The sequence below is a fragment of the Spermophilus citellus genome, assembly GCF_964194105.1.
Source record: "Spermophilus citellus genome assembly, chromosome: 2".
Taxonomy (NCBI): Eukaryota; Metazoa; Chordata; class Mammalia; order Rodentia; family Sciuridae; genus Spermophilus; species Spermophilus citellus.
In genome coordinates, this window is record NC_138183.1 from 12368177 (window position 1) to 12393460 (window position 25284).

Consider the following 25284-nt stretch of genomic DNA (forward strand, 5'->3'; position numbering starts at 1 on the left):
ACAGTTTAAGAAAATACATTTGGAAACTAAAAATGTGCTGCAAATTATTACTCAAGTTCTTAAAGGACGCTGTGGAAGGGACTCAGTATAGACTCCTGCCAGGGTATGGAAACAATTTGCTGCATTTAAAAAATTAGTTGAGATAAAGACGCTTGAGTTTTCCTTTCTTGGCAATTATAAAGCATGCTGCAGTGAACAGGTGAGTGCAGATATTTTGATTGGTGTTTCTCTGATGAGTAGTGATTTTGAGCACCTTTTAATATACCTGTTGGCCATTTGTGGATGTTCAGATCCTTTGCCCATTTTTTAAAATCAGATTTTTTTTTCTGTCAAAGGTGAGCTCCTTATTCGTTTTGGATACTAAATTTTATTAGTTGTATAGTTCATAAACATTTTCTCTAAATCTTTAGGCCATCTATGCATTCTATTTTCTGTTTTCTTTGTTATACAGAAACTTTTGATGTCCCAGTTGTTTATTTGTCTTTTGAAGGATTTTGCCAAGACCAATGTCAAGGAGTTTTTCCCCCTATTTTTTCCCTAGAGTTTTATGGTTTCTGTTCTTATGTTTAAGTCTTTAAACCATTTGCATTGATTTTTATGTATGGTGTAAATTTAATTTTTACTTTCATTCTTTTGCATGTGAATACTAGTTATTTATTTATTTACTTATTATTTTTAAAAACTTTTTTCTTTTAATTTTTATTTATTTTTTAGTTATAGATGGACACAATATCTTTATTTTATTTTTTTCGTGGTACTGAGGATTGAACCCAGGGAGGGCCTCACACATGCTAGGCAAGTGCTTTACCTCTGAGCCCCAGCCCCAGCCTAATTTACTTATTATTTTATTTATCTTTTTTAGTTGTAGATGGACACAGCATCTTCATTTATTTATTTATTTATATTTATTTTTATGTGGTGCTGAGGATCAAACCCAGGGCCTCACACCTGCGAGGCAAGTGCTCTACCACTGAGCTACAACACCAGCCCCTTATTTATTTATTTATTTATTTATTTATTTATTTATTTATATTTTTTCTTTTTAGTAATACATGACAGTACACTCTATTTTGATATATTTATATAACTATGGAATATATCTTATTCTGATTAGGATCTCAGTTTTGTGGATGTACCTGGTGTTGAGCTTCACTGTGGCATATTCATGTATGTATACAGGAAAAGTCACGTTGTTTTGATGTATATGAGTCCTTTCCTTTTCTCTCTGTAATTCTTAATCCTCTTTTCACACCTTGGTTAATTTGTACTGTCTTCATGTCACCCTCCTTTGTTTTACATCTTTCTTCTGAATATGAATATTTTTATTTTCTAGTAATTCTTTTTTCAAATAGGTTTCATTTATCTTTATAATGTCTTCATTATTATTATGTTTATTTCTTCTTTTGGACAATAAGCACTTTAAATATAATTTATAATTCCTAACAGATTGGTTAATTTTATGATGTTGGAGGGGGTTAATGCTATTGTTTGTTGATTGCTGATTATTGTCATGATTAGTAGATTTCATGTGTCTTTTGTAATTTTGAATCATGAGCTTATCTTTAATAGATTTTTACTTATGGACTTCTGTGGATTGGAATCTGTAAGTCCCTGAGGAAAAATTTTATGTTTGCTTCTATAAGGTACCCCAATGTTTTTACCCATTTAAGCATATTTTTTAATGTTAATTTTCTATTTGAGGGTTTATTTGATTTGAAAATTAGCACTATCACTCTGCATATGGTAAAAACCCATAATTACCTTTGGGAGGTAATTTTTCCTCCAAATAGTGCATACTGAGAGATCTGGGTTTCCATTTCTTCTTTCTTTTCTTTTTAAAATATTTTTTCAAGTTCTTTCTTTCTTTCTATGTGGTGCTGAGGATTGAAACCAGTGTCTTCCATGTGCTCGGTGGGCACTGTACCACTGAGCCACAACCTCAGCCCTCCATTCCTTCTTTCTTAGCCCAAAGAAATCCATATAATCTCTATGTATCTGTACCTATTACTGTTTGTGTATACTCTTTCCCTGAAAGCTTAGCTTTGAATGTTTTCAGTTATGTGGTGGTCTCTACCCTCCCTCACACAGGACTAAGCCCTCCTCTCCTATACTACATGGATTTTATACTCAAGCTTTGGACTCTGAAGACTGATAATGTGTCCTCTCCCAACTACCTGATGTCAGCACCAGCTCTACCACCATGAAGTTTAGATATTATTTTTATATCCTTCTTTGATTATAGGCCCCTAAATTTCCCTTACATTCTCGAAAGTTCTTTCAGTTATGAATTTGAAAGGATGATTATTATGTTTTCTTTAAATGTCTATCATTGTTGAATATGTGTGTGGGTGTTTCTACTGTTTAGTAACTCTTCAGAGGCTGAAATTCTCAAAATAATGTAAGCATGTGCAGGGAAGGGTATGGGAACTTGACACGTTAATTTTGAGCACATGACTTAATATTAGCCTGGATAGTTAAGTAACTATTATTAAATTATATATATATTATTATTATTAGTTATATATATTATATAATATATATTATACATTATTAGTTAAGTACTAATAATGAAAATTCCATAAAGACAGATCAACAGTTTGGATTTGAATCTCAAGTCCCCTACTAGTTAAATGTGAAGTCCCACATCAAAAGTCTCACCAGGGCATCAGTGTGAATACCTATTGGGGGAGACGAGTGGAGACAGTAGTAATGAGGTCGTGGAAATTAGTATTGGTCAGAGATGCCAAAGCTTAAATAGTTTTAGGAACAAAGAATAAAGGTTGGATATAAGGAAAAACATAGATGGCAAGGAGTGACTGGATGTGGGGAGACGAGGGAGGGTTCCTTAAGGTTCTTGTTTGTGCATCAGGCAGATGGTAATGATGGTACTATTTGCCAACATAAGGAATAAAGCAGAAAAACAATTTTATGACAATCTAAGGCAATTTCACCATAGAAGTCAACTACTTTTAAATAACCATTTCTTTACATGTTCTGGGTTTTAATGGTACATTATGCTCTGGACAGGTTCAAAGAGAATAAATCAGGATGGCTGTAGGATCAGGTGTGAATGGAAGATGAGGAGCTGAAGACAGTGGATAGGTAATTATTTCTTGAAGCTTGTCTCTGCAGTGAATAAAAGGAAGAAATACTGGAGAAACTGCTGTAATAAATTAAGGGAGTGACCTAGAGAAAGAAACGTAGAGTTGAATCTAGGTCTTTAAGGACCTTGAATAACATAACTATTATGTGCACATGTTATGATCCCTAATCTCTGACCTATTGCTTTTCGACTTAAATTTCTTCCAGGAGAGCTCCTCAACACTCATCATGAGCTGTCCTCCTAATGCTTCACATTCTCCAGTCTTCTTGCTCCTTGGGTTCTCAAGATCGAGTATCCCTCACAGTCTCCTCTTTCTCCTCTTCCTGGCTATTTACCTGACCACCATATTGGGGAATGTGACTCTGGTACTGCTCATCTCCCGGGACTCCCGGCTCCACTCACCTATGTATTATCTACTTCGTGGCCTCTCCATAATAGACTTGGGGCTTTCCACAGTCACCCTGCCCCAGTTGTTGGTCCATCTGGCCTCTGATTACCCAGCCATTCCTGCTGCCCGCTGCTTGGCTCAGTTCTTTTTCTTCTATGCGTTTGGAGTCACAGATACACTTGTCATTGCTGTCATGGCTCTAGACCGCTACGTGGCCATCTGCGACCCTCTGCACTATGCTTTGGTGATGAATCGCCAGCGCTGTGCCTGCCTACTGGCCTTGAGCTGGGCGGTGTCCATAGTGCATACTATGCTACATGTGGGTCTCCTCCTGCCCCTGTCTTGGACTGCAGATGCCGGGGGGCATGTTCACATTCCCCATTTCTTTTGTGACCACCGACCACTTCTGAGAGCCTCTTGCTCAGACATACATTCCAATGAGCTGGCCATATTCTTGGAGGGTGGCTTCCTAATGCTGGGCCCCTGTGCCCTGATTGTACTCTCCTATGTCCGAATTGGGGCCACCATCTTACGTTTGCCTTCAGCAGCTGGTCGCCGCCGAGCAGTGTCCACCTGTGGATCCCACCTCACCATGGTTGGCTTCCTCTATGGCACCATCATTTGGGTCTACTTCCAGCCTCCCTCCCAGAACTCTCGGGACCAGGATATGGAGGCTGCAGTAATGTACACTGCCATTACACCTTTGGCCAACCCGTTTGTTTATAGCCTTCGCAATAAGGATGTCAAGGGTGCACTCTGCAGGTTGCACAGACAGGGGAGAGTGGACTCCTGACCAGCCTGCTGTGGGCTGTAGTGGGAAGGTGAGGAAAGGTATGGGCGGAATTTTATCATGATTGGTTTGGGGAGATCAGGAGGAGGATTGGCCTAGATGACTTGACCAGATTTGGCCCTTGTCTGTGCTGTGCTCTGATGGAGCTGCAAATGTGTCACATTGATACACACATGTGATCAGGATGTTTATCTGCATGCCTTTATCTGCATGTCTCTGGGATCCTCCATCAGGCCATTCACCTTCAGTTATCAAAGTGGATATAAATAAGCCAGTAGGTCTTGTTAGATTTAATTCTAGAGTTCTGAAGTAATATGAGGATAGGATTGTGGAATTATCAACTAAAACAAGGACAGAGAAGTTGGTTAGAGTGACAGTTTACTGTGGTGGGCTTTCTTGTGGGATCAGCTTGGTGCATATCAGAGAGCAAGTGAAAGACAGCAACTTAGACACACAGGGCTGGCAAGTTCACTACTTATTCCATTCAAAACAAGTAGATCCAGCAGTAAGCATGAGATGATAGTCAAGATCTTCGATTCCATATGTCAGCCCCAATTTCTGTGGGTCTGTCTCATAGTGTGAGTTTCACACTCTGATGAATTTGAATTCTATTTTACATATTTTGAATTATTTTCAGTATTCATTTTATAAGTAAAAACTAAAATTTAAAGTCAATGACTTTGTTGCATTAAAGAAGGATTGAGGAACTCTTTTAACAATGAAAAAAAATGGCTTTGTTTAGGCTTTTGGTGGGTGGAACCTTGGCCTCCGTTTTGTTCTCTCTTAATAGATTAAAATGGTAACTTTGAGCCAGATGTGGTGGTGCACACCTGTAATCCCAGCAGCTCAGGAGGCTGAGACAGGTGGATTGCCAGTTCAAGGCCAGCTTCAGCAATTTAGGGAGGCCTGAAGCAACTTAGTGAGACACTGTCTCAAAAAAAAAAAAATATATATATATATGAAAGGTCGAGGATATAGATCAGTGTAAAGCATTCCTGGGTTAAATCTTCAGTACCAAAAAAAAAAAAAAAGTAACCTTGATGCTACTTAGTTTCAACTTTATGTATTGATTTTAGTCCTTCACCCCATATGAGACAGAGAGTGACAGTGTCACTCAAACACATTATAATCAAGAATTTCTTTTGCTGAGGATTTTCAGGATATCTATGAATGCCAAGTTTTTGAGAACTCTAGAAGTCACCTTGAGAATCACCAAGTGTACTTGGGACACCTTCAGCATCATTGAGCCAGCCAAGATCTGGTCTTTTTTGCTTCCCTGCTTCAGAGTTGTCCAACATCCATTTCTATTCCTCTGTAGGTTCCAGATCCCCATACCAAGGCACTGCCTCAAGCCAAAGATCTCTCCACTCAGGTTCAATCCCTACACTCCCTTGATCCTACCATACCATCTTCTTAACACCTCCCATCATTCTTCAACCTCTTGTAAAGTCCAGTGGTCTTATCTCAAACCTTATTCTGCATTGTATGTCTAATAATTTTTTAGGAACAATCCCTTTGGCTACAGGCCTAGCTCCCATGATATTGCACTACTCATGTCCTCTGACTTCAAAGATGTAGACCTTTACTGTATCCCTGACTGACATTTCTTCTCCTACGCTGAGTCTTCACCACATTGCCAGTGCTTGTCTTATTCTGTCACAGAACTTGTCTGCTCTTTTATTCCACATCTTTTAATGTTGCATTATAGTTGTACATACTGATGGGATTCATTGTTACATACTCATACATGCACATGATACACAATATAAAAATGTAATTTGGCTGATATCACTCCCAATCACTCCCCCTCCCTCCCTATTTTCTATCCCTTGATCCCTTTCCTTTTCTTGTCTCCTTTTGATGAGAACCTTGTTCCCTCCAACTTTCTTGTCCTTTTTCCTCTCTAGCTTCTGCATATGAGAGAAGACATATGACCCTTAACCTGAGTTTGACTTATTTCACTTAATATAATTGTCTCTAGTTCCATCCATTTTTTTCTGAAAATGACAATCTAATATTTCTTTAAGGCAGAATAAAACTCCATTGTGTATATATACCACATTTTATTTATCCTTTCATCTGGGCTGGTTCTACAGTTGAACATATCATGACATATGATGGATTGTGCTGCTATAAACATAGATATGCATGTATCACAGTTGTATGATAACTTTAACTCCTCAAGACAAATGCTGAGGAGTGGTATAGCTGGGTCATATAGTGGTTCGATGCCTCTAGCCTTTTGAGGAACCTCCATACTGATTTCCATAGTGGTTGTACTAATTCACAATCCCACCAATGTTGTAAAAGTAGAATTTGTTCTCTCCTAAAATATCACTTCTCTTTTCAAGTCTTCCAGAGTACTATTACTGTACAATGACAATATAGGAAATTAAATCCTCACTATAGGTTCATTCCCATAAGCTCAATTTATTTCCACTACCATCACTGATATGTAAAGTTCCAATAAGTCAACCCCAATTCTTCCTATCTATATATATCAGTGCTTTTCAGCCTTTACTGTGCATCAGAATCACCTGTGGAGTTTTTAAAAATTCTGTTGTCTGTGTCCTGATTCTAGAGATTTGGACTCAATTATTATGAGGTGAAACTTAGGCACAAGCAACTTTAAAACATCCCCCCAGATAGCTACAATTGAGACCATTGGTCTTAATTTTATGTGTTTTGAAACTTATCAAACTCCTCCTAAAACCTTTTGCATTTGCATAGTAGCTAACTTACATAGTGCTTACTACGTGTCAGACACCATTTAAGGTTCTTTCCACATATCAACTCACTCTTTCCAAGAACCTTATGATATGCTATTATTATCCTCATGAGGCATAGAGAGGATAAGTGACTTGCTTGGCCAAACCTTTGCAGTGAGTCTGTAAATCTTCTGTTCATGCAGCTGCTATATTGCCTCCCCAAACGGAACTGTACTCCAAGTCTCTGTCTTGCTCATATCCTATACAAATGACTACTGGGCCTCCCTGCTACCCATCTGCTCCATAGTTCATGGTGTTAACCCTACAGAGCACACTATCAATCTGCACTTGAGCAGCCCGTGTGCATCGGACTTGGAGTCATCAGGCTTTTGATGAGCTCTTAATCCCATCACTTTCTTACTGTATCACTTTTTTTTTTAACTGCACCATTTTATTTGAGTCTGTGTAATCTATGAGCCTTGGTTTTCTCAGATATTAGGAAAACCGGAACTACCTTTTCATCTAACATCTTATATGTGATTGTGCTCTGTAAACTGTTAAGTGGTAAAGAAAAGTTGCCATTATTATGGTCTATTTTTTTCAAGTACATTGGCATCATTTCTGAAATTAGAGTAGAGTGCTTGAAGATAGAATAGGTTATGTAACATACTTCTGAATTACTTCTTACAGCTGATAAACATAACAGGTGGAGATATTTATAAGTGCTCACTGACAGCTAGATTCTTTTTTGCTGGACAATTCAACATTGGTACAACACTGAGAACAAGTTATGTTTTTTATTTCCCCCAAATTGTACACTTTTCCTAAAATCCTGCCCCTGTACCCTGAATTATCTTCTCTGTCCTCTTCTATTGTATTGCTTCTTCTGTTCTTCTGCTGATGCTTGATATTTTATTTAAAATTTTTTTTAGTTGTAAATGGACACAACATCTTTATTTTTTAAATTTATTTTTATGTGGTTCTGAGGATCAAACCCAGTACCCCATACCTGCAGGCAAGTGATCTACCACTGAACCACAACCTCAGCCCTTGATATTTCATTTTTAAGTTAGCAATTATACTTTACCTTTTTTGGCAAACTTTGATTGTATTTTTATTTTTTATTTATTTATTTATTTTTTTTTTTTTAGAGAGAGAGAGAGAGAGAGAGAGAGAGAGAGAGAGAATTTTTAATATTTATTTTTTTTTTAGTTCTCGGCGGACACAACATCTTTGTTGGTATGTGGTGCTGAGGACCGAACCCGGGCCGCACGCATGCCAGGCGAGCGCGCTACCGCTTGAGCCACTTCCCCAGCCCCTTGATTGTATTTTTAATTGGTTCTTTTTAGTTAAATATAACATTAGGATTCATTTTGACATAATTATAAAAGCTTGGAATATAAGTTGCTCTAATTCAGGCCCCAGGACTTCCCTTTGTCCTCTCCTCCTCCCTCCCTGAGGAGTTCCCTTCCCTCTATCCTACTGATCTTTCTGCTATTTACTTATAGGTTTTTTTTTTTAGTGTCTTGTATCATGCTTCTCAAACTTTATGGGAAGTTGTATTTCTATCAGTTTTCACTTGACACCAATACTGCTAACCAGTAGGCCACAAATTGAGTAGCAAGGTCCTGTTACAATTGTCCTTATGAAAATCCTACGTATGTAAGACACATTTTGGATGCTTTATATATGCCATATTATTATGGATTTTGGTTTTTTAATAAAGGAATAGTTCTGGTAAAAAAATTCCATAAAAGAATAATAATCATCCCCCAGCCCTGGGTTCCTGGTATCCTGGCAAGTGAGCGACTCTGGCTTCTGTCAGCCTTCTACCACCTTTCACCCTTTGCACACTCGCCCACAGCCCTCCGTCTCCGTAGACCCCTGGTAGAGTACTGGGAACTTGACCTAACAAGTGTCAAGCACAACACCAGATTGTGGCTGGTCAAGGTTCCTAAATATTTGTCACTGCAATGTTCTAAAGCCCCTGGAAGAGGTGAAGTTGGGAAATTGCGGATTGCCAAGAATCAAGGAAGGACTGAGGTGTTATTTACTTTGAATGAGGATCTTGCAAATATTCATGATGTTGGCAGAAAACAGCTTCAGTCAATGCTCCTGGAGAACACCATTTGTCTTGCAAAATGCTGGAGGACAGACATTAACAGTATTTATTGAAGGCTCACCAGATAAACTCATTGGCAGGAACAGAGGTACAAAGAGCTGAATGTCAACCTGCTGCCAGTGAAACTATATGGGATTAAAGAGACTGCAGATAGAAGAATCTTCCAAACCTGTAAGGTTATCACAACAACTGGAGAAAGTTGTAACAACGAATGACAAATCTGTTGCTATTGTCAATATAATATTGAATATGAAAGGAAAAAGAAGATGGAAAGTGAGCTAGTACATGATAAGCAACATATACTAGTCATGCTGTTTTCAGTCTTTGAGAAACATCAGTATTATAATCTTAAGGACTTGGTGGACATCACAAAACCACCCATGGGATACCTAAAGGACATCTTGAAAGAAAATGGAATTCAGAATGTAAAAGGGATCCACAAAAACACATGGGAGCTGAAGCCAGAGTACAGGCATTATCATGGAGAAGAGAAGAGCGATCGAGAGGCCTTAAGCCAGCAGGCAGACAGAAAAGCCTGAGGGTGATGCTACCCAGCACTGACACCGGGAAGCTTGAGGAGTAAAACGACTGGTCCTTTAGTTTCTTTCAGTAAAATTTTTAACTCTATAATTCCATAAAGTTTCTTAAGTGTTTTTGAGAAAGGACAAGTTTATTAATAGACTTAACTTGTATTAAACTTGTAAGTTCATATTGGGGATAGGGGTTAGAGATTAAAAGGGTTTTTCATTTTAAGTATTAACTTTTAAAATGTTAAGATCAGGAAATGTTTGCTGAGCGAAGACTCTGTCTTTGTTACCTCTCTGAGGAGCACGGATCCAAGGTAAATGATATAGTAAGGGAAAAAAAAAAGGCCAACTACAGGAATCATTAAAAGGAATAAAAAGCCAAACTTTCTTTTCCTGAAATTTGTAAAAAATCAAGTTGCTTTTAAAAAAAAGATGATCATATTTCATTAATAAAAGAACATTTCAAAAAAAAATCATCACCCAGTTTCTTAATCAACTCATTGCCAATATTGTATCATTCCCTACCTCAACCCACCCCTTTTCCTAATGTTTTCAACTAAATATCATGTTTTATGATTTTATCCATAATAAACATATTAATGTGTTATATATACACACATATATATTTAAAACCAATTCCTAAAGATAGAGACTTTTAAAAATACAACCTCAATGCTATTATCGTAACAAAAATTTTAACAATTTCTTAATATCACTAAAGGCCCAGTCAGTGTTGAAATACTCAATTTTCTCATTAAAATACAATTAAAAAGTTTTTATAGTTTAAAAAACACGATTCCAATAAGGTTCCCACAGTGTGATTAGTTCTTTAGTGTATTCTGTCTTTTTCTCTCTCTTTTTTCTTTTATCTCCTTTCCCTTTTTGTCCTTTACAATTTGTGGAAGAAACTGGGTCATTTTCCTGTAGAATTTCCTACAGTCAGAATTTGTCTGGTTTTGTCACCACATTGTAGTTTAACATATTTCTCTGCACTTGATATTTTCCAAGTTGGAAGTCAGATGAGATCCATGTTTGAGGGAGACATGTCAAGGGTGGTTCTGTGTTGTTCCATGAGCAGGACACATAATATCTGGATAGGGCCCATTTTTTGGTGAAATTAGCAGCTATTTCTCTCTAATATCTAGGTCTATTTATTAAAGCTGAAATAAAAATCAAGTCATAGGTGTCGGTGTTAACAGAGTTCTAGGCCAGAAGCCTGATTCTAGGCATCTAACAAATCAGGTCTGGCCACTCACCCCAAAAAACAAACAGAAAAGGCAATGGTGAGACTGGTGTGATTCTACATCATGTACAACCAGAAGAATGAGAAGTTATGCTCCATTTTTGTATGATGTGTGAAAATGCATTCTGCTGTCATGTATAACTAATTAGGTCAACAACAACAAAAAGATAGTGGTGAACAGCATAAGAGGAACTTTAATCAGCAGGTGACACTGGAAAGACAAGGGGATCCGTGTCCTTGACATGCCTTCAAGGGTTAAATGACCCTGAGGTTTTATGGAAAGGGAACTGAGGCGAAGAGTTTGGGGGTCTGTATAGCTGGGGGCTTTTCACAGCAGCCAAAGCAGGTGATCTTGATCAGGTGTGGTCTGTCCATCATTATCTCAGGATTTGTCAGCCAGGGCCTTTTCCCTGATACGAAAGTTACTGCTCTGGAAGTTACTTTAATTCATCACAAGATGTTTATTGGATCAGACCTTGTTCCTGGAATCCAAGGTGACTTGGAACAAAGGAGATAGATGCAAAATGGAGGTAGAGATGCTGAATCTTTAATCCTGTTTGTAGCAACCCTGCAAACATTTGCATGCAAAAGTGAAGAATCTTAAATCCTTGTTAGATGGGCAGGGGTGTGGAGAGGGTGTGAGGAAGAAGAATTGTAACTGGTCCCCTTGACAAGGGACCCTATCTCAATCCCAGATGACTGGATTTGGCTGCCTGCCTATCTGCATAAGAAATAAACAAAAGATGGAAAAAAGGAAAAGGGAACTTTATGCAGTTGATCAAACTGGGAGAAGCAGCTATCTTCTCTTTTCTGGTCCCACAGAAACAGCTATAATTTATGAAAACAAAAACCAGGCATATACATATATAGATTTAGTTGGCCTGAGGAGGGACAAAATGGGCCAACAGGCAGGAATTACACTTAGGGGATGTAGTTAGCCTGTGCTAGACAGGCCAGGGCAGGGGGCAATCTCTGTTCTTCACCTCTTTGGCGCTCTAATGAGTGGGGGATTGTACCTCTTCAGCTTTTCTTCTTAGCATGAAAATATTGTTCTTAATTCAGAGGGGGGAGGAGGCAAGTTTATCCTGTTTCAGAAACAGTTGAAACTCCAGGATGATCTGCTCAGAGTGAGACTAGTGAAGATGAACCACATCCAGGGCTTTTCAATCTCTCCATTGCCTCCCTGGAATTCTGGGGCGGGGGGCGTTGGACAGTGACATTATGATTTAGTCACTGTAATACTTTATTCCCTAAAGTAATAAAAGTGCTACCAGAAACTCAAGTAAATCCTCTGCAAACAAAAACAACAAATGTCACTCCATGGCTTTTGATAAGTACAATTCATTTTGGGTTGGGGTGGGGAGAATATTGGTTAAATCTTTTTATTTCCACTGGAATTTGATCATCCTTATCAACCAGTTATTTGGCTTTCTAGCTGATGATTACTTTTCTCTCATGCAGGCAAATGGTGGGAAAAAATACCACTGTTTTCATTTTGAGGTTATTTCCATGACACATAATCTATATCAATAAGGCATATGTCATTATTATGTCATATAGACCAAGGATCTCTCCATTTGCAAATAATCCTACATTTTTCAATAAGTCCTCCATCTCCTGCTGTTAATTTTATTTCTCAAAGAATTGTCTAAGTCAGATCTTCTAAGAATGGTAGTTGTAAAATAACAAAATGGCCAGATTAAACATAGCCAAAGGATGAGGTGAGCACAGGAAATGAGAACGTCTTTGGAGAGTAGGATGGAGACACAATAGCAACGGTCAGCGCATTCCTGTTGCAATCTTTCGAATCTTCATGCTTTGCATCTAATTCATCTGAGTTAAGTAACAATCAGTCATTAATTTTAAGAGAGGATAGGTTAGGAGAGATGGCTTCTTGAGATGATGAAATGGGAATTCTCTTGGGTTTCTCCTTGCATAGCTGTTGATAGTATACAAAGCCATGGTGTCCCCTGTAGGGTAGAACTTCCCTGCAGGCCCAGTTGTTCACAGAGGTCTCATGGGATTTGCTTGGCAATATCTAGGTACAAGGAAGGAGAATGAGTCACAGACCCAGTTGATACAGGGAGGTGGAAGGGCTCAGCCCACTCCAATTAGTATTTCATCTGAATGCAATTGGAGCCTCCTGGGGTTAGTAGGGTCCCAGAGTGAGTGCATCTAAGTGAGTCTGCTTCATTGTGATGAGCTACCCTCCAGGAAGGCTTTTGTGGAAAATGATAAAAAAGGCATCCCTAATGGGCAAGAGGGAGGAAAGCTCTGCCAGACTTTCTAACTTGGTTTATGATATTAGGTACAGAGAACAGGTGAGGTTAGTGTTACACCCTGCCCTAGTAGTAAATGGAAAAGTACAGAAAATAAAATACCATATTCATTTTGTAGAAAATAGCATGATGTTAGTACCAAGAACACCAAAGAGAATAGCATAAGGAAGATGTTTTATGGTTCCCAGATGCTAGAAATATATAATAGAGGGTCTAATTTATTTTTTTATTTTTTGAGAATTTAGATGACCTATTTATGAGACAGTAAAAAAAGGAGGTACTTATTTATACATCTCAGATTCAACCTTTGTGATACAAAGGTTGTGAGCATACTAGAAATAGAGTTTAGATCATGAAGGCACTAATAGATCATATTCCTAATGTTCGTGTCAACAGCTAAGCATGGCTCTGTCTTGACTGAGTCATAGGATCACACAAGCATATCGATCGTTTGAGCTATACCCAGTGACACAAAAGGATACAGGAAGAAGTAAAGGCTAAAGTATAGACACTGGAAAAAGTAAGTTTTCATTATCTTTTAAGCTCCTACCTTAAAGATGTGATCCATTAAGTAAAGATGGTCTGAACTTATATGATGACTGAGGAGATTTAGGTAAACCAAAGTCCAAACAAAGAAAGTAGGATGTGTTTAGGAAAATGTGACAGAAGCAAAAGAAAGCTAGAGTCTAGTGTTTGCACATATTTGTGATGAAAGACAAAGCAAATGTCTTGCCTGCAGATAAGTAAAGACAGTTCAAAAGGCAACCCTGTTTTAGAGTCGTCAGCACTATTCAGGGGAAATGCCCCTTACTAGTAGACTTGAATATCTACTCCTTTTTGTGACTCATTTCCTACTGTGGAGATGAGGCATCTTAGAATTTTAGAGCTAGGAGTGTTGGATTTATTATATATTTTTGTTCTTCCAACTCTCTAGAGATAGCAATAAAATAACAACAAAGGGAAAGTTTCATAATAATAATAGGAAGGGGAATCATTAGCAGATGTGATATTTCAGTGAGTTTCCAAGAGACAGAAATAAAGTAGTAATGAGATAAAAATTGCTTAGAATACAGGGAATGGATTTCAGTGGAGGAGAGGGCTGATCTTCCTGGCAGCAATCCAAGGCCCAGAGGGAGCCAGTTCAAGAAAAGAGTGAGATGGAGGATGGGGAAAGGGTGAGAAACATGGGGTGGTAACCAAAATGAACACTACAATACAACTAAGCCAGCCATTCTACAAATGTCCTTCTCTCTTACCCTAACCTAAGACTCAGATCATGGTAGCTTGCATTTCATCCCAAAGAAAACTTGAAGATTCTTCTCTGGAATGAGAAAGAATTAAATTGGCCATTATATCTTAAAGGAAAGTTCTCATTTATATTTGGGATAAATAGCAAAAGGATAAACTCCCCACAAGGTATTAAGTTTTCTTATTCCTGGGAGAGCGTAATATAGGCTCATATATGCAAATACAATTCCATGAGGAATCGGCACTTACTACCTAACAAGCTACTCCAGTGCACCAAAAATGGAAAATCAGCAGCATCAAAGAGAAGTACAGTATGAATAAGAGAAAAACTTGATTCCAGAATAAATTTCAATCATGCAAGATACAAAGGATAACATAAAAATGTATTTTTTTCAGAGAAATGCACCCACAAAACAAGAATAGAATACTTCTGTAAGGAAACACACAAATGATAAAGAGCTCATGGATACGAATGAAACATGATTGTAAGTATAAAAGAAATACTGATGATGGATTACTATGGCTATAATCTGGGGCATAGGCTAGAAAGACAAAGAGAAAACATGAAGAAAAAAAGATTTATTAAAGATTAATAAACAGAGATTTAAAAAGTCCTAGGTAGAAAGTTAAAGAAACTGTACAAAAAAGATCTGAGAGTCAAAGAGGGGCACATATCTTCGTGTTCAAAAGTCTCCTAAATGCATCACAGAATTCATGAAAAACACCTACATGCAGCAGCATCTTTATAAAGTTTAGGGATGAGAGGAATAAAAATCCTAAAAAATTACCAGGTGGAAACCCAGACAAGGAATAGGAGTCAGACTGGCAGCAGACTTCTCATCATCAACCTTGAATAAGTAATAAGAACCAATGGCTATTATAAATAAGTGTAAAATGAAAAGAACTTTAGACAGGAAAAATCTGAGAAAGATTTATGGCCATGATTACATTATTTGGTAGTTTCTTAAATATATATAAAGAAAAAGTGGATGAAAGCCAGGAATTAAAGAACTAAAATAATCATCAGAAATTGGGGAAATGAGAAGATTGCCAGCACAGTGCACAGATCATACACCATATCCCTGGTAGATGGGGAACTGCCTCAAATCCCAGCCTCAGATGAAATCTCCCTGCTTTAGGACTCTCTGCCAGCTTCAGTGAGGTAACAGAGCTGGACCAGGAGGCACCAATGCCATATCAGTAACATTCCAGGTCCAGTCTACCATCTAACCTGCACTTAGCTAGCAACTCAGTTGACTGGAGCTGAACAGATTAGGACAGTAGGCTAGCTCAAAGATCACGACTTGAACAGCCTGTGCCTAAAGGAGTTCATGACACTGGAGGAGATGGACCAGACAAAAGATGCCAGAGTGTGGGATCTGTTTTGAGGACTTGTTCATGGGGACCAATTAGATTTCTGCTGGTGCATGAACTTCCATTACCTGGACCTTACAGATGCTGGTTGACGAGCATCTCCTCATTTCCCCAACTTCCTCTGTCCCTCCTTCATGGAGCCAGTTGATGCAGCCCTGTTTTTTTTTTCACCCAAAGAGAAAATTGAACTAACCTCAAGTGAGCCATAATTTTTGGTGGTTTTGATCTCTGTCACTGAGCCCAGTGAGCCAGGGATTAGGAATTAAGATCATGAACAAGTTTTCTAAACATTCCTTGATGGCTGCAGATGTTGAGGAAAGTATGTGATATTTTAGAAATTTAAGGGAAAGGGAAAGTAGGATGTATTTTAAAGTAAATCCTTGACCCATTGTTTATTTAGAGCTTATTGTTGCTCTAGTACATAGGAATTGATAAAATGTTACAGCAGCTATATGTTTAAATTGTGTGTTGAAGATTAGGAAAAAAAAATTTTTTCCTAATTTAAAAAAAAAACAAACTTCTCCCCTCCACCCATTTTTTTTAAAAGTTACTGGCATTTGGGGTTAAGGTTTTATTATAAACTACATTTTATACTGCAGACACATAAAAAGTAACTTTAAGCTTATTTGCACAGTTATTTTTTTACATTGGAAATGAAATTCATTGCCTTAGGCCATTTAATTTATTTATTTATTATTATTATTACTTATTGTGAACTCTTTGCTCTTTGAATGCTATTTTATCTACATTTCTCAAGAGATTTTAAATTTTAAATTTAATTAAAAAATTAAATGGCCATTTTAAATGGTGTATTATTATCATTGGTTCTGGCTCTATGCTTGAAAACCAGTTTATTTATAAACTGTAAGTGCTACCTCCTTTGTTTGCATTTAGGAAATGCAGAATTTAAAAAAGATTTTTTTTATTTGTTCTTTTTATTTATATATGACAGTAGAGTGTATTTTGACATATCATACATACATGGATTATAACTTCCCATTTTTGTGGTTGTACATGATGTGGAGTTACACTGATTGTGTATTCATATATGAACATAGGAAAGTTATGTCTGAATCATTCTACTGTCTTTCCTGTTCCCATCCTCCCTCCATTCCATCCACTCCTCCCTGTGTTATCTAGTGAACTTCAACTACCTCCCCCCCAACCCCCAACATGAGTATTGCGAGTCAGCATCTGTATATCCAAGAGAACATTAGGCCTTTTGTTTTACAGGATTGGTTTATTTCATTTAGCATGATACTCTCCAGTTCCATCCATTTACTGGCAAATGCCATAAGGAAATACAGAATTTGAAGTAATCTCCTAACTTGTAAGCACACTGAGATGCACTATCCCTTTTCCAAATAAAATAAAAGAGTTAAAATGTCAAGAAACCAACCCTATCAAAGTGGGTTTAATATTACCTTTTCCTGTGTGCTTGATCTAATTATTTTGGTTGTTAATATGGTGATAATTTAAAGTCTAGATAAATTCAAAATACTATAGTTATTAATTTATTGACCTTGATTTATGCCAGCATATTTATATAAAAATGGAGATGGCACCATCATAAAACTTAACGAGTAGTTTCTTAGTTCTAACATTTTGATTTGTTTTCTTTCCTGTGACCTTTCCTGTTGTCCTGAACCAGAGCAAAAGGATACTTCATCTCGCATTTGCTGTAGTACTGAGGTTATTGAAGTTTTATAAGTACATCTTGGTGTCTGTTTCTTGAAAAGGGGTTAAGTCATGATAGTTGACTGACAAGATTAACCTGGGAGAATAAAGGTAAATATGCTTCAGATTTTTCACAGAAATGAATAATTTGTATAATCAGATGACCTCACAGTTGTGATCTCAAGGAATTTCTCCTTTATTATGTCTTAATGATGTAAGACTACTCTCAGTCTTGAAACTTCTGAAGAGGTGGTCTAGATGAGATGGTTTATATGTTTAACATAAATTTTTAACATGTTCCTTGGATAAATATCTTCAGATCCTTTTCCCATTTTTAGTTGAGTTGTTTTCTTCTCTATGTATTCAAACATGATTTGTTTGTTTAGCTCATTCAGTGATGTTACAGCTAAAAATCTATCATTAGCAAAACAAGAAGCAGTCTCCATCTAACAAAGAAAACAGAAATGTTTCTTATTATTTTATATTGTGCCAAATATTTGGCTTTAACACATTTCTACATGTAAAGCACAAGTTGTTTTGAGGTTCTTCATAATTGCATTATAGAAGAATTTAATATATTGTAAGTACTTAATTTGACATTCAACAAAGTGTTCATTGATTTCCATTATGGAAAGACTCAAAGATGAATCTGACAAAAATTGAAAGAAATAATATTATCAAATTATGTTAAATTGCTACACTTATATTTTCCCAAACTTGTACCATACTATTTTAAAATTATTTTTATTACATTTATATAAAAATACAGTATTTCATAAAAATTATTTGTATAGCAACATCAAAGTTTCTCTCTTTGTTTTACTTTCCTGATTTGCCTATGGGGAAATCATGAGAATCATGAGAATCCCATTCATTGACAGGTTTTATTTTTCATTGAAAATTAATAATTAATAAAGTCTGTGATTAATCACTTCTACTTTCATCACAGATAAGTTTTAGTTGACTTACGGGAATAGAAAAATCCATGCTGAAAGAACAAAATTGAGTTTCTTTTTTTTTAAAAATTATTTGTTATTTTTAGATATACATAACAGTAGAGTCTATTTTGACATATTATACCTACTTGAAAGGGAGGGAGAGGGAAGAATAAAAGTATATTGGATTAGACAAAGGGGAATGAAGGGAAGGGAGAGGGATAGGAATAAGAAAGACAGTAGAATGAATTGGACATAATTTTCCTATATTCATATATGAATAAATGACCAGTGAAAGTCCATATCACATACAACTGAAAAAATTCAGTTTCTTGACATCCAAAGTTAGGACCAGATAGATCTTCACTGCAATGGCCCATTGAAGGGTAGAGACTTTGAGATCTGGTTGAGCCTTGACATCATTCTCATCCCTTTCCAACTCTGATCCTCCATCTTTGCAGGTGATGTAAACCATATTTTATGGCCACTAAAAATAGGACAGAAGTGACTGAATTTGTCTTATTGGGCTTGTCCAGCAGGCCAGAAATGCAGCCAGTTATTTTTGGAATAGTCCTTGCCATGTACCTAGTTGCAGTTATGGGCAATGCCCTTCTAGTAACGGTTGCTTGCTTAGATCCCAAACTTCATACCCCCATGTATTTCCTTCTCAGCCAGCTTTCCTTTATTGACATATTTCTGACAACCATCACTGTTCCTCAGATGCTTGTGCACACACTATCCACGAATCGAATCATTTCCTACAATTGCTGTATGATCCAGCTGTTCTTCTTTATGGCTGTGGGCAGCATGGAAGGCCACTTGCTGGCTGCGATGGCATATGACCGCTGTGTTGCCATCTGTGACCCCTTAAGATACTTTGCCATTGTCAGCCATCGCCTCTGTCTGCGCATAACGTTGACCTCCTGGGTGATTGTCAGCCTTAACAGTCTTCTTTACAGTGTGTTAGTCACACACTTAACCTTCTGTGGCAACCAGGTCACCCACTTCTTCTGTGACATAACTCCCCTGCTGCAGCTCTCCTGCACTCGACCAGTGGTCAATGAAATGCTAATATTCACAGAGGGTGTAGCTGTTGTGGTCAGTCCCTTCTTCTTTATTTTGGGTTCCTATGCCCGCATTGGCATTGCCATAGCCCACATGCACTCAGTTGCTGCCCTGCGCAAAGCTCTGTCAACCTGTAGCTCCCACATTTTGGTTGTGTTGCTCTTGTACGGCTCTGTGATCCGCATGTACCTCCGGCCATCCTCCAGCTATGACTTGGATCAGGATCGTCAGGTTGCCATCTTCTACACAGTGGTCACCCCTATGCTAAATCCACTAATCTACAGCCTCAGAAACCAGGAAGTTAAAGGAGCTCTGAGAAGACTTTTTAGGAAACTCTGGATCTCAGGAAACTTCCAGCCTGGTTCCCAGGCAAATAGAGAATGGAAACATGTCTCCTGAGACCAAAGAGTTAAGATCTAACCTGAGCATGTTTCAGACAGAGGGGTTGTACCCCTAATAACCATATGAATTACCTTCCTATGGAATAATCTTCACTGTTTACCCCCTTGTTGAATTATGGAAGAAGTGAGTTCATGAATAAATGGTTTTTTTTCTGGTCCCTGTTAACTGATTTAGAATATCATCAGATTGTAAATGAGAAGATACTTAAAAGTCACTAAACCTAAGGGAATGGGAAATACTGGGGAATGATATTAACCACATTATAATGTTAAATTTTGTGCACTTATGAAAATGTAACAACAAATCCTACTGTATGTACAACTATAAAAATAAAAATGTGGAAAAATGCACTAAATATTCTCTAAGACTGAATGTCTCATATTTCAGGAATAATATGTAACACAGAGAGCTACTAAGCAAAATGAAAACAATCACATGGCTTGCAGAACTTTGATAATTTTAGTGATGGTTTGTCATGCACTGAATTTAATTTCAACAACCTCTTGACTTATGATAATAACAAAAATCAGATCAATGCTTATAGGTACTCTCAATATTCTACAATAGATTAATTTAATCACAAATTTCTGTGTTTGAAAGCTGCAAAGATGTCTCACTATGAGACACATCACTTATTTGGGGTGAATTAAAGTTTACATTAAGATACCCCTTTCCTCAATGTGATTCAAATTTTCTTTTTAAATTCACAATACTTGTAATCTCACTATATTAAGAATACTGTTAATGGGATCTATTACCTGAGATGAATTATACATTCAGTTATTCCCTCATTACCATGTGATTAACCATCAGTTTATTATAATGAAAATGGCAATATAGGTTGTTTATAATATTTTTTCTATTTACAATAAATAATGTTATTAAATGTCATTTTGTAAGATAGCATATGTGTCTGTAGGATAAATTCATAGAAATAGAATCAGAATCTATAGTCAGGATTTTGATGGAAGGTCAAATTGTGGAAAACTACAATGATGATGATGTCTATTTTTACATGTTCTTTAAAAGATTTTCTTAATAGAAGAAGCTGTCACAAGAAGATTATAAAAACAGGCACTTCAGTGTTTGGAGAGGACATGGCCAGGGCATTGGAGGAGTAGAGAAAATTCAAGACCCTGGGGAGCCCGGGAAGGATATGGGTTTGTGAATTATTGAGGATCTAGAGTACATAAGACATCTTCTGACATAATGGAAAGTTTCAATTGTATTCTCAGGGCAATAGTACTCCCAAGAAAAAATTTCAGCAAAGAAATGACTGACAAATTTAAGTAATTTATAGTTTACTGAGTAGAGGTCAGATTGGAGGGATAAAAGGAATTTACCTCAACATTGTAAAGGCTATATATGACAAACTCAAGGCCAACAGCATATTGAATGGAAAAAAATAGAACACATTTCCTCTAAAAACAAAAAACAAGACAAGGATGTCCTCTCTCATCACTCCTATTAAACATGGTTCTTGAAACTCTAGCTAGAACAATCAGGAAAGAGAAGGAAATTAAAGAGATATAAATAGGAAACTAGGAGCTCAAATTGTCTGCTTGCTGCTAGTATCATTCTATATCTATAAGACCCAAAAAACTCCACCTGAAGACTTCTAGAGCTAATGAACAAATTGAACAAAGAAAGGGGATATAAGATACACATACATAAATCAATTGCTTTCCCGTACTCCAATAATCAATCTACTGAAAAGAAATTGGGAAAACTATTCCATTCATAATAATCTCAAAAAATAAAATAATTTGGAATTACTCTAACCAAAGACATGAAAAACTTCTGTATAACAGTGAAGAAAAAAATTGAAGAAGACCTTATAAAATGGATAGATCTCCCTTGTTCTTGAATAGACAGAATTAATATTTTCAAAATGACATACTATCAAAAGTTTTATACATATTCAAAATACCAATGGCATTTTTCACAAAATAGAAAAATCAGTCCTAAAATTCATTTGGAAGAATAAAAGGCCCAGAATAGTCAATACAATACTGATCAAGAAGAAGATGCTGGAGGCATAAAAATACTTGCTCTCAAATTATACTACAGAGCTATGCATGGTATTGGCACCAAAACAGACATGAAGACTAAGAGAAGACAGCTACTCACATAATTACAGTTTTAACTGATCCACATAGTTACAGTTATCTGATACTGAACAAAGATACCAAAAACATATATTGGAGAAAATTTTTTTTTTTAACAAAAAGTTCTGGGAATATAGGTTATCCATATGTAGTGGATGAAACTAGATTCCAATCTTTCATCCCACACAAAAGTCAACTCAAAGTAGATCAAAGACATGGGAATTAGAGCAGAAACTCTGCAACTGCTAGAAGAAAACAGACTCAACATTTCAACATATTGGCATATGCACTGTAATAGTTAATTTGAATTGTCAACTTGATTGGATTAATAGATACAAGAGATTAGGAGGCTTATGGGTGTGTCAATGAGGGTGTGTCTAGGAATGATTGGCATGTGGAAAAGCCAACTGAAATGGAGACCCTCCCTAAACATGGGCAGCACTGTCCAATAGGATGATGGCTTGAATGGAATAAAAGTTGAAAGAATAAGGAAGCAGCAGAAGATGGAAGCTCAATTCTTCTTGAATGGGTTCTTGATTGCTGCTGTGATTGTCTGAGGATATAGGACTCTCACTTAATCACTCTTCCAAAGCAGAATCCACCAGTGATTATCCAGAAGCCTTCAGTCTCAGACTAAGGTAGCACTGTTGGTCCCTCTTGTTCTGGGGCTTCAGTCTCTTGGACTGTGCAGCTATTGATTCTTCCAGCTCTCCAGCCTGCAGACAGTTAGCTCTCCAGGTAACTGGTCATGTAAGCCAACCTGATAAATCTCCTTTTTATAATTATACTTCCTGTTGATTCTGTTCCTATAGAGAACCCTGACTAATACAAACACCAACTCTCTTAACAAAACCCCTAAAGCTCAAGAAACAAAACCAAGAATTGGCAAGTGGGACAGAATCAAATTTAAAAGCTTCTGCATAGCAAAGGAAATCAGAGCATAAAGGGGGAGCCTACAGAATGGGAGATTATCTTTGCCAGGAAATCCTCCAGTAGATTAATATCCAGAATATATATTAAAAAAAAACACAAAAAACCCCAAATAATGCAATCAGTAAATGGGCAAAAGAACTAAACAGACATTTTTCAAAAGAAGAAATACAAATGGCCAAAAAATAAATGAAAAAAATGTTTAACATTTCTAAAAATCAGGGAAATTGAAATCAAATTTACATTGAGATTTTAATCTCTCTTTAGCTAGAATAGCTAGAATAGCAATCATCAAAAACTACAAATGATAATCCTCTCTCCCATTTAGGGACTGTATGAATTTATAAATTTCTAGATTTTTAAATAATTTGCCCCATGACCCTTCAAACCCTTCAGCTCCCAATATTGTTATCACTCTTGCTTGGTGAGTATTTATGTGGACTAAAGTTGAGTGAGAACGTATATACTAGTATATGCTCTATTAGTGTGCGGTTTTCTTTCTTATATGTCAGCCTCACTATCCAAAAGAACCCCCCAAAATACAAGCCCACGACTCTGAGCATTTGTTCCTCTGATTGATGTTGAGTAACTTTCAGAAAGCTCTCTGATGTTCTTGAGAATCTATTGTTATTCTTTTTAAATGGTTTTATTTATTCTTTTTAGTTATACATGAGAGTAGAGTCTATTTTGAAAATAGTGCATTATGAGTGTCATGTTCTCTTTACCAACCAAAGAGCATTTTATTCATTTTCAAATGGAGAAATGAATAAAAGAATCACTTTTGTTTTTTAAAAAATTGTGATTAAATTAATCTATGTGTAGAATTTTGGTTCTAATTTTTGGTAAACATATCATCATGTTCTCTTTACCTATTATTTTGTGATTGTTCACATGGATAAGTCTATGACCAACTGACTCAACACAGAAAGATGGAGGAATGATCAGGTAAAAGTGTTAGAAATATGACAAGAAAAACATTAGTGAAGAATCAGTGGCATACAAGAGGAGATTAAGAGGTTTTTTTGGTTGATGCTAGACAGGCACTTACAAAGAATTCTTTGTTGTTCCTAGTGTTCTGATGACTTGAATAAAAATGATCTGCTTTGAGATGAGGGAATACAGGATGTAGAATTTGAAAGAGACTGTACATTTTTTTCCATATTACATTATAGAAAGAATGATGGAAAATTGAAAATGTTGACTGAATTGTTGAATGAAAGAATTTTATTAGTGGGGAAAAACTTATGGGTCTGTTGTAAGACATGTCACTAGATATTTTATGACCTTGACATAGATTTATTCCTTTAATACTCAAAATCAGATTCTGACTTGGAAATAGAAAAATATTACAAACAAATGCAGCAACCTTGTGATTAAGCCCCCCCGCTTCTTCTGTGACTTCTCTACTTAAGCTGTCTAGGTCAGATCAGCTAGTTATCCTCAGCATAGAATGGATAGTCAAAACTGTGCCATTCATGTATATTTTGATCTCTTATCCCACATTGGGGACACCATCCTGAGAAGACCCTTAATCGAAGGGATCTACAAAATCTTGTCCACATGTGGCTTCCACATCTCTGTGGTTTCACCGTACTATGGAACAGTTATTAGGCTATATTTCTTTGCTCTCATCCAATAATGCCAGTGACCATATGTCATTGTATCTGTGTTGTACTCTCTGGTCACCCCCATGGTGAATCCTTTTATTCACACTCTGAAGAACTGAAATGAAAGTAGCTCTGAGTAACTTTCTCAGTAGAGGAACATTTTCAGCATGATGGGGATTTTGTTTCCTATTATGGATATTAGACTTCTCAGTCCCTTACATGCATCATTTTCTCTCTGAATTTCTGTTTCTTGGTGAATCCTGATGTGGGAGTCTTTATTCAGCCTTGTTTCAATTTAAATTTAGTTTTTGTCTCTGTTTAATTTTCTTGTGGATCTTAGAGTCTCATGAAAGGTTTTCACAAACATGTCTGCACATTTTTACTTTTCACTTGGTATCCTTTATTATGGGCCAGCTCTATGTGCAATGACCAAACAGACTCCATTTTACCCTGAGACTTCATATCATGTAAGAAATGCTTCTCCCATGGGAAAGGCCCACCTCTGTACTCATTAATAATTACCTAGTATAACATACTTGCAACACAAAATAGCAATTTTTATACAATGTAAAATTGTTCTCTTTGGTTTCCATTTTTCTGGGGCATTGTACCTTGTCAGAGATTGATTGTCTAGACCTTAGTAACCATTCTCTAACGTGTATTGAATGAGGGTCATTTTGACCCCCTTCCCTTCTGATTGCTTGCTGCTATGCCAACCTGGAAAGTCTGTGGGAAATACCAATGTACCCATTGCATTTTCTTGCTAACTGCACAATCC

The 25284-nt window shown here is 36.8% G+C and overlaps 2 protein-coding genes and 1 pseudogene across 3 annotated transcripts; all 3 read left to right on the forward strand.

Annotated features, from left to right (window-relative positions):
- Positions 1–3330: 3330 nt before the first annotated feature.
- OR1B1 (olfactory receptor family 1 subfamily B member 1) lies at positions 3331–4284 on the forward strand (the record flags this gene model as incomplete). Its single annotated transcript, XM_081278441.1, has 1 exon — positions 3331–4284. One exon carries the CDS (start codon positions 3331–3333, stop codon positions 4282–4284), a length of 954 nt encoding a protein of 317 aa, XP_081134567.1.
- Positions 4285–8678: 4394 nt separating this feature from the next.
- Positions 8679–9650, forward strand: LOC308635334 (general transcription factor IIF subunit 2-like; annotated as a pseudogene). The gene has a single exon. The product of its transcript is annotated as a general transcription factor IIF subunit 2-like (transcript).
- A 9224-nt stretch (positions 9651–18874) lies between these two features.
- LOC308640031 (olfactory receptor 1M1-like) lies at positions 18875–19858 on the forward strand (the record flags this gene model as incomplete). Its single annotated transcript, XM_081278439.1, has 1 exon — positions 18875–19858. The coding sequence occupies one exon, from the start codon at positions 18875–18877 to the stop codon at positions 19856–19858; it is 984 nt and encodes a 327-aa protein (XP_081134565.1).
- Positions 19859–25284: the final 5426 nt, after the last annotated feature.